General features: G+C 40.0%; 1 protein-coding gene across 1 annotated transcript; it reads right to left on the bottom strand.

Annotated features, from left to right (window-relative positions):
- Positions 1 to 2,060: 2,060 nt before the first annotated feature.
- LOC106576810 (molybdenum cofactor sulfurase-like) lies at positions 2,061 to 13,767 on the bottom strand. The gene is given in 17 exon segments (XM_014154245.2): positions 2,061 to 2,919; positions 3,403 to 3,488; positions 3,839 to 3,943; positions 4,042 to 4,180; positions 4,388 to 4,484; positions 4,682 to 4,806; positions 7,470 to 7,557; positions 7,693 to 7,855; positions 8,104 to 8,499; positions 8,617 to 8,733; positions 8,933 to 9,132; positions 9,413 to 9,489; positions 9,641 to 9,706; positions 9,708 to 10,283; positions 10,415 to 10,481; positions 13,008 to 13,097; positions 13,355 to 13,767. Coding segments are annotated over 17 exon segments (2,556 nt in total). The 5' UTR covers positions 13,500 to 13,767; the 3' UTR covers positions 2,061 to 2,900.
- Between the last annotated feature and the right edge of the window lie 254 nt (positions 13,768 to 14,021).

Consider the following 14,021-nt stretch of genomic DNA (forward strand, 5'->3'; position numbering starts at 1 on the left):
GGTACTGTATGTAAATAACGTGTTCTGTTTCTTATTTATAAGACCTTTTTTGTATAAATACCTGCTTTCGCTTTGTCATTATGGGGTATTATGTGTAGATTGATGAGGAAAAACATTTATTTAACAAATTTTAGAATAAGGCTGTAATGTAACAAAACGTGGAAAAAGGGGTCTGAATACTTTCCGAATGCACTGTATATGTGTACAGATGTGTTCATGTAATGTATAGTTTGTATTCTGTAATGTAATTTTCTATTAAGAAAAAATAAAATGTACTTCAATTTCATGTCCTGTTTACAATGTGCCCTAAAGTTTGTCATCTGACATGTACAGTTGGAAGTTTACATACACTTAGGTTGGAGTCATTAAATCTCATTTTTCAACCACTCCACAAATTTCTTGATAACAAACTATAGTTTTGGCAAGTCGGTTAGGGCATCTACTTTGTGCATGACAGAATACATTTTTCCAACAATTGTTTAGACAGATTATTTCACTTATAATTCACTGTATCACAATTCCAGTGGGTCAGAAGATTACATACACTAAGTTGACTGTGCCTTTAAAAAGCTTGGAAAATTCCAGAAAATTGTGTCATGGCTTTAGAAGCTTCAGATAAGCAAACTGACATCATTTGAGTCAATTGGAGGTGTACCTGTGGATGTATTTCAAGGCATACCTTCAAACTCTGTTCCTCTTTGCTTGACATCTTGGGAAAATCAAAAGAAATCAGCCAAGACCTCAGAAAAAAAATTGTAGACCTCCACAAGTCTGGTTCATCCTTGGGAGCAATTTCCAAATGCCTGAAGGTACCACGTTCATCTGTGCAAACAACAGTACACAAGTATAAACACCATGGGACCACGCAGCAGTCATAACGCTCAGGAAGGAGTCGCGTTCTGTCTCCTAGAGATTAACATACTTTGGTGCAAAAAGTGCAAATCAATCCCAGAACAGCAAAGGACCTTGTGAAGATGCTGGAGGAAACAGGTACAAAAGTTTCTATAGCCACAGTAAAATGCATCCTAAATCGACATAACCTGAAAGGCTGCTCAGCAAGGAAGAAGCCACTGCTCCAAAACCGCCATAAAAAAGCCAGACTACGGTTTGCAACTGCACATGGAGACAAAGATCGTACTTTTTGGAGAAAATAGAACTGTTTGGCCATATTGACCATCGTTATGTTTGGAGGAAAATGGGGGAGGCTTGCAAGCCGAAGAACACCACCCCAACCGTGAAGCACGGCTGTGGCAGCATCATGTTCTGGGGGTGCTTTGCTGCAGGAGGGACTGGTGCACTTCACAAAATAGATGGCATCATGAGGGCAGAAAATTATGTGGATATATTGAAGCAACATCTTAAGACATCAGTCAGGAAGTTAAAGCTTGGTCACAAATGGGTGTTCCAAATGGACAATGACCCCAAGCATACTTCCAAAGTTGTGGCAAAATGGTTTAAGGACAACAAAGTCAAGGTATTGGAGTGGCCATCACAAAGCCCTGACCTCAACCCTACAGAAAATTTGTGGGCAGAACTGAAAAAGTGTGTGCGAGCAAGGAGGCCTACAAACCTGACTCATTTACACCAGCTCTGTCAGGAGCGGAATGGGCCAAAATTCACCCAACTTATTGTGGGAAGCTTGTGGAAGGCTACCCAAAACGTTTGACCCAAGTTAAACAATTCAAAGACAATGCTACCAAATACTAATTAAGTGTATGTAAACTTCTGACCCACTGGGAATGTGATGAAAGAAATAAAAGCTGAAATAAATCATTCTCTACTATTATTCTGACATTTCACATTTTTAAAATAAAGTGGTGATCCTAACTGACCTAAGGCATGACATTTTTACTAGGATGAAATGTCAGGATTTGTGAAAAACTGAGTTTAAAATGTATTTGGCTAAGGTGTATGTAAACTTCCGACTTCAACTGTATATTGTCTATGTATTCTATTTCTTTATGTATGTATCCTTTTTGCTAATACGGAAAGTAGATGCCAAAGTATCCAAAAGCTCTTGAGAAAACAGGTTAGAAATGAAGACAATAAATGCAAAGATGAATAATGAAAATAATTAATTAAAATGAATACATTCTCTCAAAAGGTGTTGGTGCCTGACACCACTCTCTCCACATGGCAAATATGATAATTATTCAGAAGTCAATGGCCTACAGGATGGATACATTTATATCAGAGAATATATTGTACTGTAAATATTTGGTTAATTGTACAGAGGCTACCAGTATTTACCATGTCCTCTCTGTCAGGTAAAATGTTCACTTTTCCAAAGGAGTCTGACATTGATCATGTGAGGCTACTGACAAAAAGGGAGAAAACTATTCTTCTGTGACAGTATGTCTAAGGTAATTAATGTGATATTCCATACTTCCATATGTGTTTGTATTTCACATTAAAAAAGCTTTGCAATGCATATTGGCAAATACCATGGTGTGAGCAGCAGTCAAAAACCGTTGAAATTATTATTTTCTTTATCAGTGGTAGTGCTTGGTAAATAAGGTGTTAATAATATGTATATTTAGCATTTAGTTAATTTCAGCTGCATAATGTAATTCCAAGGTCTAGCTAATGTTTGTATTATGAGCCTCTTAAATGTATTTCACAGATGTCAAGTGGGTGTTCTCTCTTCTCCATGGCAACTCCAACAAGCACCAATGACTTTCTATTGTTCAAAAGAGTCCAATGGTGCCATGCAGCTACCTGTCAGATATGTGGGAAGTGCATTCACAGGGCTGCCAGGCAAGCAGAACATGTGGATGTCTCTGTGTGGGAGCTGGGACTCCGCCACCGGACTCAGTCAGGTTTGGATCAATGGGAAGCAAAGTGCAAGGAAGCTGGGATACACTGCTGGGAGTGTGGTGAATGGAAAACCCATCATAATCCTAGGTCAGGAGTAGGATGCTTATGGTGGAAAAAAAAGGGAAAGCATTACTTTCCTAAAGTAACGTCCTCCAATGAATTTAATGAAATTATTTTAAGGCAAGTCCCCAGTCTTTCTAACTGGGTTCAGGAACAGAGGGGATGGCAACATGATTGAGAACGGTGTGATTGCTTTTTAAGTTGGCACCCTGGTAAAGATAAAAAACGTTCTTTGGGAAGGCAAACACACTCAATTTATTTAAAAAAAGAAGTCAACCAAATCAGTTATTCAAAGACAACTGAAACTGTTTTTTTGTTGGTTAATTTACAAAAACATTAAAATCATGTAAACTAAAAGGTACAGTAATTGATGTACACTGGTCTGTATGAGCTCTGTGATTACCTGGGTTGTCTTCCTACAATATGCAAACACTTAAGTTAAAACGGTAACCTAACCATGTTTGCTTAAAATCATTTTGAGTTCAGATAAATAAAAACATCTGGAAATGGTAACCTTATCCTGACCATTGAGACATTACAGGAGCGCCAACAGATAGGGTTGCATTAGAGCCATCCAGTGATTGGTGGACAAGGTACACACCAAAGGTCACCTAAAAAACAAAAATCACAACAACACATTTACAGCATACTCACTGAATGGCCAAAATGGTAATGAGAACAACAGACAACAAGCCTAAAAATGTATCCAAAATGGGGTCCTTCGGGGATAAGGGATACTGTATATTGAATACTCTGCTGTGTGCTTTCCTTGTCAGTTAATGCTCTTGTTTTTTTATGTACTCTACCTACCTTTAGTCTAAGGTCAATGACACGGACCGTTGCAAATGCAGTCGACCCAGTAGTAAGTCAGATAACGTGTCATGGGATAGGGACTATCTGACACACCAACCCTGGAACATATTGTCACACTTTGAAATGAAACGCAACCCCCCCCACTGACCTTCCCCTTGCGATAGGCAGAGAGAGACAGAAGAGGCTCTTTGGTCTTGACTCCTGTGTTCTGATCAACCCCGATCATCTGGCATCTGCCACACCGACCTGCCACCTTCACGTCATATCACAAAGAGTTGATGCAGTTAAAGATTTTTGTTACCATTTCAGTAATACCCGTCACCATATATGAAAACCAAACTGCATCCTCACCTGGAAATGGGTGTTTCCAATAATCAAGTGTGACCAATCATCTTCCTCAAATGGGTCCAACCCAGAGATGACTAAATTGGCACGAAACCGACTAATAAGCTCATGGATGTCAAGAGGCTGATGGTCAGAGGATTCCTGTCTGTCCCATAGTGGTTAGATAAACCACAAGGAACAAGAAAAAAGGATGGCTCACATTAATCAATAACAAAAAGGTTTACCTATGACGATCTTTGTACATGTAATTCACTAGGCCTACATACTGTATAATTTAGTATGTCACAAATTCCAAATGTGCTCCACCAGGAATGTGTGAGGCCCGTAGGCATAATAACATGTTATACTATACCTGCTGGTGATGTGTCTCTGAAGCAAATCAACACTGGCATGGTTGATCATTAAGTACTGGGCTTCATTCACCAAGGAGAGGGCAGTGGACGAGACCCCTGGGGCAATCACAAAAAAGTAAAAATCATTATGAATTAAAGTGAGCAAAGAAATCCCATTGGGGTAAAGTAAATTCCAACATTCTTGCATACAAAATAGATTTTTGCAGACAATAGGAATTACTGAAGAAACCATTATGATGGATACCCTAGTATGGTATCTGAACTTAAGTTTACCAAGGACATTTCCCTTTCACCTTTTTCATGGCCCTTTTTCATGTTGCGAATGAAATCAGGACTTTGCCTCTTCAGACGACAAGGCTGTCCAAGGAACTCTGAGAGCCATGATGCAGCTTCATCGCCACAATCTACTGTTTGCACCCTTGGGAAGGAGAGAATACAATAACAACCACTACAACATTTCTGAATCAAGGTGATGGTCAAATACAGTGCCTTGCAAAAGTATTCATCCCCTTGGCGTTTTTCCTATTTTGTTGCATTACAACCTGTAATTTAAATAGACTTTGAACATACCACGGAGCACCATTAAATCCAAAGAATATGGCACCACAACAAACCTGCCAAGAGAGGGCCACCCACCAAAACTCACAGAGCATGCAAGGAAGGCATTAAAGACAACAAAGAGACCAAATTTTATTTTATTTTTATTTAACCTTTATTTAACCAGGAAAGGCTCATTGAGATTTAAAATCTCTTTTTCAAGAGCGTCCTGGCCAAGATAGGCAGCGCCAAGTCAAGTCATTACAAAAATTAGACAAACAACATGAAAAACTACAAGTAATCTAGTAAAAACCATAGAATTAACAAAGAATATAACAAAATCAAAAACAGCAAATTAAAAACATTGACATGTCAGGGAATCAGTCTCAAGATCATTCATCAGTGATTTAAAAATACCAAATCGGGACAAGTTCTTCCAGTTTCAAAGTATTTTGTAAGGCGTTCCAAGACGATGGCGCAGAGTACATAAAAGCCCTTTTACCAAATTCAGTTCGGACATTTGGAACAGTTAGCAAGATAAAGTCCCTCGAACGAAGAGAGTACCCACCACATTTCTGAACAATAAAAATGCCCAAATAAAAAGGTAGTAAACCCAAAATGGCTTTGTAAATAAAAGTATACCAGTGACTGAGCCTACGAGTGACTAGAGAAGGCCAGCCAACCCTGGTATATAAAGTGCAGTGGTGCGTAAGGGTTTTGCAATTTAAAATAAATCTCAAAGTGCCATGGTAAAGGGTGTCAATTGATCTCAAACACTGATCGGAAGCATTTATATATAAAATATCCCCATAGTCTAGTAAAGGCATAAATGTAGCTGATACTAGCCTCCTTCTGGCTTCAAAAGAAAAACAAGCCTTATTCCTAAAATAAAATCCTAATTTCAGCTTCAATTTTTTGGTAAGTTGTTGAATATGCATTTTAAAAGAGAGGCCATCATCAATCAAAATTCCAAGATATTTATATGAGGTTACAACCTCAATCTCCTTGCCCTGACAGGTAGTAATAGGTGAAAGGTTCAGAGGTCTATTTCTTGCTTTAGAAAACACCAGTAGTTTAGTTTTGTCAGTATTGAGGATAAGCTTCAATTGAGACAAGGTATGTTGAACAGTATTAAAAGCAGTTTGCAAGTTCTGGAAAGCTTTTGTAAGAGATGAAGCACAACAGTAAATAACAGTATCATCAGCATAAAAATGAAGTTGCGCATTTTGGACATTTTTGTCTAAATTATTTATTTAAATAGTGAATAAGAGAGGACCAAGTACAGAGCCTTGGGGCACACCATTTAAGACAAACAATTTAACAGACCTAAGCCCATCAAATTGAGTGCACTGTCCTGCAAGATAACCCTGAAGGAGCTGCAAAGCTCCACAGCGGAGATTGGAGTATCTGTCCATAGGACCACTTTAAGTCGTACACTCCACAGAGCTGGGCTTTACGGAAGAGTGGCCAGAAAAAAGCCTTTGCTTAAAGAAAAAAATAAGCAAACACGTTTGGTGTTCGCCAAAAGGCATGTGGGAGACTCCCCAAACATATGGAAGAAGGTACTCTGGTCAGATGAGACTAAAATGTAGCTTTTTGGCCATCAAGGAAAACGCCATGTCTGGCGCAAACCCAACACCTCTCATCACCCCGAGAACAACATCCCTACAGTGAAGCATGGTGGTGGCAGCATCATGCTGTGGGGATGTTTTTCATCGGCAGAAACTGGGAAACTGGTCAGAATTGAAGGTATGATGGATGGCGCTAAATACAGGGAAATTCTTGAGGGAAACCTGTTTCAGTCTTCCAGAGATTTGAGACTGGGTTCACCTTTTAGCAGGACAATGGCCCTAAGCATACTGCTAAAGCAAACCTTGAGTGGTCTATGGGGAAACATTTAAATGTATTGGAATGCCTAGTCAAAGCCCAGACCTCAATCCAATTGAGAATCTGTGGTATGACTTAAAATTGCTGTACATCAGCAGAACCCATCCAACTTGAAGGAGCTGGAGCAGTTTTGCCTTGAAGAATAGGCAAAAATCCCAGTGGCTAGATGTGCCAACCTTATAGAGACATACCCCAAGAGACTTGCAGCTGTAATTGCAGCAAAAGGTGACTCTACAAAGTATTGACTTTGGGGGGTGAATAGTTCTGCACGTTCAAGTTACGTTTTTTTGTCTTCTTTCTTGTTTGTTTCACAAAGAATATTTTGCATCTTCATAGTGGTAGGCATGTTGTGTAAATTAAATGATACAAACCCCCCCAAAATAAATGGTAATTCCAGGTTGTAAGGCAACAAAATAGGGGTGAATAGTTTCGCAAGCCACTGTATGCTTAATTTAAGTGATATGTTATACCACCTGAAGTCAATGTGGCAGACTTCTGGTAGACCAACGATTATGAAAAAGTGGATTATAATAAATACTGTATGTCATTCCTGACACTGATCATACATGTCTTTCAAGCCTACTCTATGGACTTTCTACAAAGACATAGCTAGTAGTTTAATTATTATTATAAAATTAAAATAAATAAAAAACTCACCTGTCACCACACACCTTGCTTTGACACACCCCATGACTCTGGTGTGGCTCACTGTGGTTTTCCAAAGGGACAGAAATAGTGTCCATTCCTGAAAGATAAGAGGAAGTCCTTTAGAAGAGTTTAAAAAAAATGTATGACTGAAATGTACGTGAGGGGTGCTGCTGAATAAAGATTCCTGGAGTGTCACAACAACAAAAAATACTATATATTTATGATGTCTGACCTGAGGCCTGCAGAAGCAGTGTGTTTGAGGGCAGGTAGATCTGCGGATGAATGAGGCATAAGCGTGGTTCTCTCTTTTGGTTCAGACACACTCCATTACCATTCACCACCATCCAGCCCCGGTCATGGAGCAGACCCAGAGGGCCCACTGGCCAGTCAGTCACCTGCATAAACACACATCACAATTAAAAACACAGAAGAAGTAAGAAGTCAATTGATACAGTATACCGATAGGCGCACACATTGTAATTGTGTTGAGTTGATGAAAGTCATTCTTACCACAAATATCCAACAGGTAGATAGATCTCTGTGACTTTTATCCAAACATAACACGGGTATTGGAGAACGATCATCATTTGCATTGTAGATTTAATAAGAGCAAAACAATACTGAAAGAGAAATGTGCACAAACCTCAAACGCTGCACAGGATTTGATTGGATATATGTAGATATTAGTCAGATACTGGGCCTTCCCTTGGCTCTTTGCTTCCTTGGTGATGGCCTTGCCTCCATATTCGTTCACAACTGGATCTGTAGAGGCATGCTCTCTATTGTCTATGTGGTTAGGTTTCCCATTGGTAAGCATAGTAAGCAGACACTGACTGGAACCTTTAGAAGAAGTGTTCGATTTCAGTCTGTCTAGTTTCTCTTTGTCCACTTCGACTGGTTTCTCCACAAAGCAGTCCACAACGAAGTTCAAGAAGTTTTGGCAGTCCTGGAAGGTTGACATGTAGCCGAAGGATACACGCACAGATCCTGTTGGACGACCATCAACCAGGTCTATGTTGTCTCCACAGACATGACCCGCCTTGAAGAAAACAGGAGTGAACAACAGTATATTAGGATGAATATTTATCTTTATCGTCTTTTATCGTCGTCTTTTGCACAAACACACGCGCAATGACACCTCAAATTCACTACTCACCTGTAGGTTGCTCTTCACGTCTTGATTGGTGATGCCAAGGAAGAGCTGACAGGCACCTGTGTTGCAGAAGCAACCTGTCCGCACATGGATATTGAAAAGACTAGCCAGCTTGTCCACCTGAGAAGAGAAAAAGAAAAATGGTTAGAAATGTTAATCAATCAGCAGATTTTTGTTGTTGTTGCATTCATAATACCCAGGCTATGTTAATTATGAATTGACTTGGTGAACTCCTCTTTCACATATCTTTGGATGTGCGAAATTACTAAACGCAAACACTGTAGGGCGCAGTGAATCAAATAGGCTCATTTGAGAGAACCTGAGAGTATCCAACTATTTCTCCGTGACAGTCCGTCAAGTTGAAGTTGAGGATGGCTCCCTGCGTGCTCGGGTTCTCAAACTCGCTGTCCGAGTATATCTGAGCAACTGGTTGTCCGTTGCCATGGCAAAGGCTAGACAGCAACATGTAAGTATAGCGTGCTAAACCAAATGTATGCAGCTGGACCTTGTCCATGCCTCCTGAAGGTGAAAAAAAAGGAAACAAGGTTACAATACAATAAAAGCTTAAAAAGGTTATATTGACTCAATTCAATCTCTGTAGAATATTGGTCCGTTCCTTACTGATGTTCAAAAGATTTCTGTCATACTGATGTAATGAACAACCACTCAACCAATTGAATTATTTTAAATGCGCAGGTCTTACTTTGATACTTAGTGTAATGGCAGATGATACTGATGCATTATAATAGCAACTTCACTTTGTTTCATCCGTGCCTTTAAATTATTCATATGTACATACCTGTGAGTGTGTGTAGAGCATCAAAACTATGATTTAGAGCAATGATGTCCAGGAAAGAGATAGTGCCATCTTCAAACCTTAAATCAGAAAACAAACAAGGTTTTATCACAAAAAAAAGTATCAAACAATACAATATTATCCTCTCTAAGCCAGGCTCATTCAACTTTATAAAGAATTTTTGTGCATTCACATCCATGATATAATTGCAAGGCTCATGGAATAGTTTACCGGTGAGCAATATTTGGCGTTGGCACATAATAGCTCTCCCCTGCTAGGTAGGCCGCTGCTGTCCCCACCAAAGTACGCTTTTCTTAGGAGGGCAGCTGTATCATTCCGGACCAGAAGAGCCCCTAAACCTGTCGGGAAGCCAAACATCTTATAGAAGGAGAAGGGAACAAAGTCCGCTGGGTGCTCCTGCAAATCCAGCGGAGAGCAGCTGGCAAAAGAGGCAGCATCCAGCAGGACAAACCACTGGCCCTGGCTGTCACACGCTGGGTAGAGCTTCCTCGCCTGGATGCCCCTCACGTACCCCAGGGAGTACTTTCTGCCAGAGAAATTGCTCTGTGCTGGATAACAGAAGAGGTGCGGTGTCTGGCAACTTCTGCATTCACTCTGGGCTACATCTTTGGCTCTGGCCTCTATCTCCTCGGGGGAGACAGGTAGAGAAACTACTCCCAGTGCTGAAGTAACTCCTCTTATACCGACCACCGAGGTATGGTTATCAGTCAGATAGCAGAACTGACTGGCTGCCTCCGTAGCAGTGGGAGGTCTCCAGGGAAAGCTCTCAGCGACTAATTTGAGAGCTGCCGTACAGCCAGAGGTGAAAATCACTGAGTATTTGTCAGGAGTGGTGTTAAAATGCTGCAATATCCTGCAAGAAAATACATTTCTGTTCAGCACATATCCTCAATAGCAGGGCATAAATAAGTGTTCACACAGTCACATTCATTCGGATGAATAATGATGAGTAATTCTTTCTGCGAAAGGAGAGGCATTAGCTACCTGTATCTGACATGCTCTACTGTGTCATGCGTCAGTCTGCTGCTGGGGTTATGGCTGTGAGGGTTGCCTAAAGACAAAAATATTAAAAGAATAGAAGAATATATTAAAATCGGGATACAGGTGTATTCATACACACAATTGAAGTCGGAAGTTTACATATACCTTAGCCAAATACATTTAAACTCAGTTTTTCACAATTCCTGACATTTAATCCAAGTAAAAATTCCCTGTTTTAGGTCAGTTAGGATCACCACTTTATTTTAAGAATGTGAAATGTCAGAATAATAGTAGAGAGAATGATTTATTTCAGCTTTTATTTCTTTCATCACATTCCCAGTGGGTCAGAAGTTTACATGCACTCAATTAGTATTTGGTAGCATTGCATTTAAATTGTTTAACTTGGGTCAAATGTTTTGAGTAACCTTCCACAAGTTTCCCACAATAAGTTGGGTGAATTTTGGCCCATTCTTCCTGACAGAGCTGGTGTAACTGAGTCAGGTTTGTAGGCCTCCTTGCTCGCACACGCTTTTTCAGTTCTGCCCACATTTTCTATGGGATTAAGGTCAGGGCGTTGTGATGGCCACTCCAATATCTTGACTTTGTTGTCCTTAAACCATTTTGCCACAACTTTGGAAGTATGCTTGGGGTCATTGTCCATTTGGAAGACCCATTTGCGACCAAGCTTTAACTTCCTGACTGATGTCTTGAGATGTTGCTTCAATATATCCACATCATTTTCTGTCCTTATGATGCCATCTATTTTGTGAAGTGCACCAGTCCCTCCTGCAGCAAAGCACCCCTACAACATGATGCTGCCACAGCCGTGCTTCACGGTTGGGATGGTGTTCTTCGGCTTGCAAGCCTCCCCCTTTTTCCTCCAAACATAACGATGGTCAATATGGAAAATAGTTATATTTTTGTTTCATCAGACCAGAGGACATTTCTCCAAAAAGTATGATCTTTGTCTCCATGTGCAGTTGCAAACCGTAGTCTGGCTTTTTTTATGGCGGTTTTGGAGCAGTGGCTTCTTCCTTGCTGAGCAGCCTTTCAGGTTATGTCAACATAGGACTCGTTTTACTGTGGATATAAATACTTTTCTACCTGTTTCCTCCAGCATCTTCACAAGGTCCTTTGCTGTTGTTCTGAGATTGATTTGCACCTTCGCACCAAAGTATGTTCAACTCTAGGAGACAGAACGTGTCTCCTTCCTGAATGGTATGGTGGCTGCGTGGTCCCATGGTGTTTATACTTGCGTACTATTGTTTGTACAGATGAACGTGGTACCTTCAGGCGTTTGCAAATTGCTCCCAAGGATGAACCAGACTTGTGGAAATCTACAATTTTTTCTTCGCTGATTTATTTTGATTTTCCCATGATGTCAAGCAAAGAGGCACTGAGTTTGAAGGTAGGCCTTGAAATACATCCACAGGTACACCTCCGATTGACTCAAAAGATGTCAATTAGCCTATCAGAAGCTTCTAATGCCATGACATAATTTTCAGGAATTTTCCAAGCTGTTTAAAGGCACAGTCAACTTAGTGTACGTAAACTTCTGACCCACTGTAATTGTGATACAGTGAAGTATAAGTGAAAGAATCTGTCTGTAGGAAAAATTACTTGTGTCATGCACAAAGTAGATGTCCTAACTGACTTGCCAAAACTATAGTTTGTTAACAATAAATTTGTGGAGTGGTTGAAAAACAAGTTTTAATGACTCCAACCTAAGTGTATGTAAACTTCCAACTTCAACTGTATATACATACACACACACACACACACATATAAACAAACAGAAAACACAAAGGCAAGTACGATGGAATACCAGCCTTTGAAAGGGTGTTAATAAAGGACCCGGCAGCCTATTTAGTTGATGAGGAGCAACAACAGTCTCAGAGTAGGAGGTTCAGCTGCAAAATTAGGAGGCATTTATTTACAGTGCAGGACGTGAAGAAGACTGGATACAAAGTTGAATATTTAAAAAGTGTATTAGGAAAAAATAGTTGACAAAAATACTTTTTGGAAGAAAAAAAAATTGCACGGCAAAACACCCATAAACTCACACATCTGAGTTTGGCAGAGGTAAAGAGCGTAGGGCCTAGCGGTTAAGAGCGTAGGGCCAGTAATTGAAAGGTCGCTGGTTCGAATCTCTGAGATGACTAGGTGAAGAATCTGTCGATGTGCCCAAGAGCAAGGCACTTAACCGTAATTGCTCCTTTAAGTTGCTATGGATAACAGCATCTGCTAAATGACTAAAATGTAACAGAATGTTAGCTCAACAAACAGCTCTCCATGAATAAGGAGAATGGGGATCCTAAAAGGACCTGCCCTAACCTGGCATACAACTTTAAACAGGTCAATTCTCAATAGACAGTGTTAATAATATGCTTGAATGGTAATACAATTGACATGCAATGGCCAATACTTAACTCGTTAATGAAAACAAGGGCATCATTTACATAAACAGTCCAAAAAGTACGTAGCAATTCCAGATTGCCCCTTCAATAGAATTATGTCATTCTTTTTACACTTGTAACAACTCAGCACATTATATCAGTTGAACCTAATTATAATTGGTATGTGAGGAAAGACTCACCATATACATTCCTGGAGATATCCTGATAGAATTCTCTCACCAGTGACTCAGGGTATAGTGTTGTTCCAGCATGATCCAGGTAAGTAATGCCTGTCAAAAAGTTGGTTTTGGAATTTGAGAAATCTTAGTAATGACTTTCTTTGTGGATAATCACTTATGTGCATCGAATAACAACACGTGCACCACTTAGTGGTAAGTAGACGTATTGCCATAAGCACACAACAACATATACAGTAGGCCTGTGTTACAATGTGCTTCACCGGTTTGCGTTGAATCAGCATAAGTTGATTTACTAACTTTAAACACGTTTGGCGCTGTGACTGAAGCCCTACGCAAAAGTACTGTACCTTTAGTCCTTGAGAACTCCCGTTCTATTACGTCTTTGAAGTCACTCTTATAACCGTAATGACTCCAAACTTCCTCGAAGCTCTCAAACGTGCACAGTTGATTAAAATTCAACGATTCCTTCCCGGTGGCCTCTTGCAGTGGCATTTTCGCGTCTACCTACCTAAAATGTAACTTTGAAGTTCTGTCTACAACGTAACTTGCACATGTCGAATGACAGTAGTGGTAGCTAAGAGACAAACACTTACTCATTGACAAAGTTCTAAGTCCACACTGCATCTCTGACGGACAGTAACAGTCATTTGTATCTTAACGATTTACCTCGCGTTCAACAGATCAAGATAAGGGGACTAAGATAATACTAGGTCTATGACTGAGACAGCAGGAAATGGAATACAACATCAACTACAGTACGTATGGAAGTGGACTGAGTCTGTCAATAGGGGGCAATAAGTGAGAAAAACACATTACTGGCTAATGAAAATTAAATACTGTTGCTGTTATCAATGATTTAGTGTGTTAACCAGAACAATTAAAATTCCTATTCAGTCAAGACCAATTATTTAAATGATTACTTCATTGGCAGTTGGCAAATTTAGGCAGGAAATGCCAACAACGAACAGTGAGCCATCATACTCATGCATTCCAAAACAAATAATGAAAGAAAAA

This window comes from Salmo salar, chromosome ssa18, assembly GCF_905237065.1.
Source record: "Salmo salar chromosome ssa18, Ssal_v3.1, whole genome shotgun sequence".
Classification (NCBI taxonomy): Eukaryota; Metazoa; Chordata; class Actinopteri; order Salmoniformes; family Salmonidae; genus Salmo; species Salmo salar.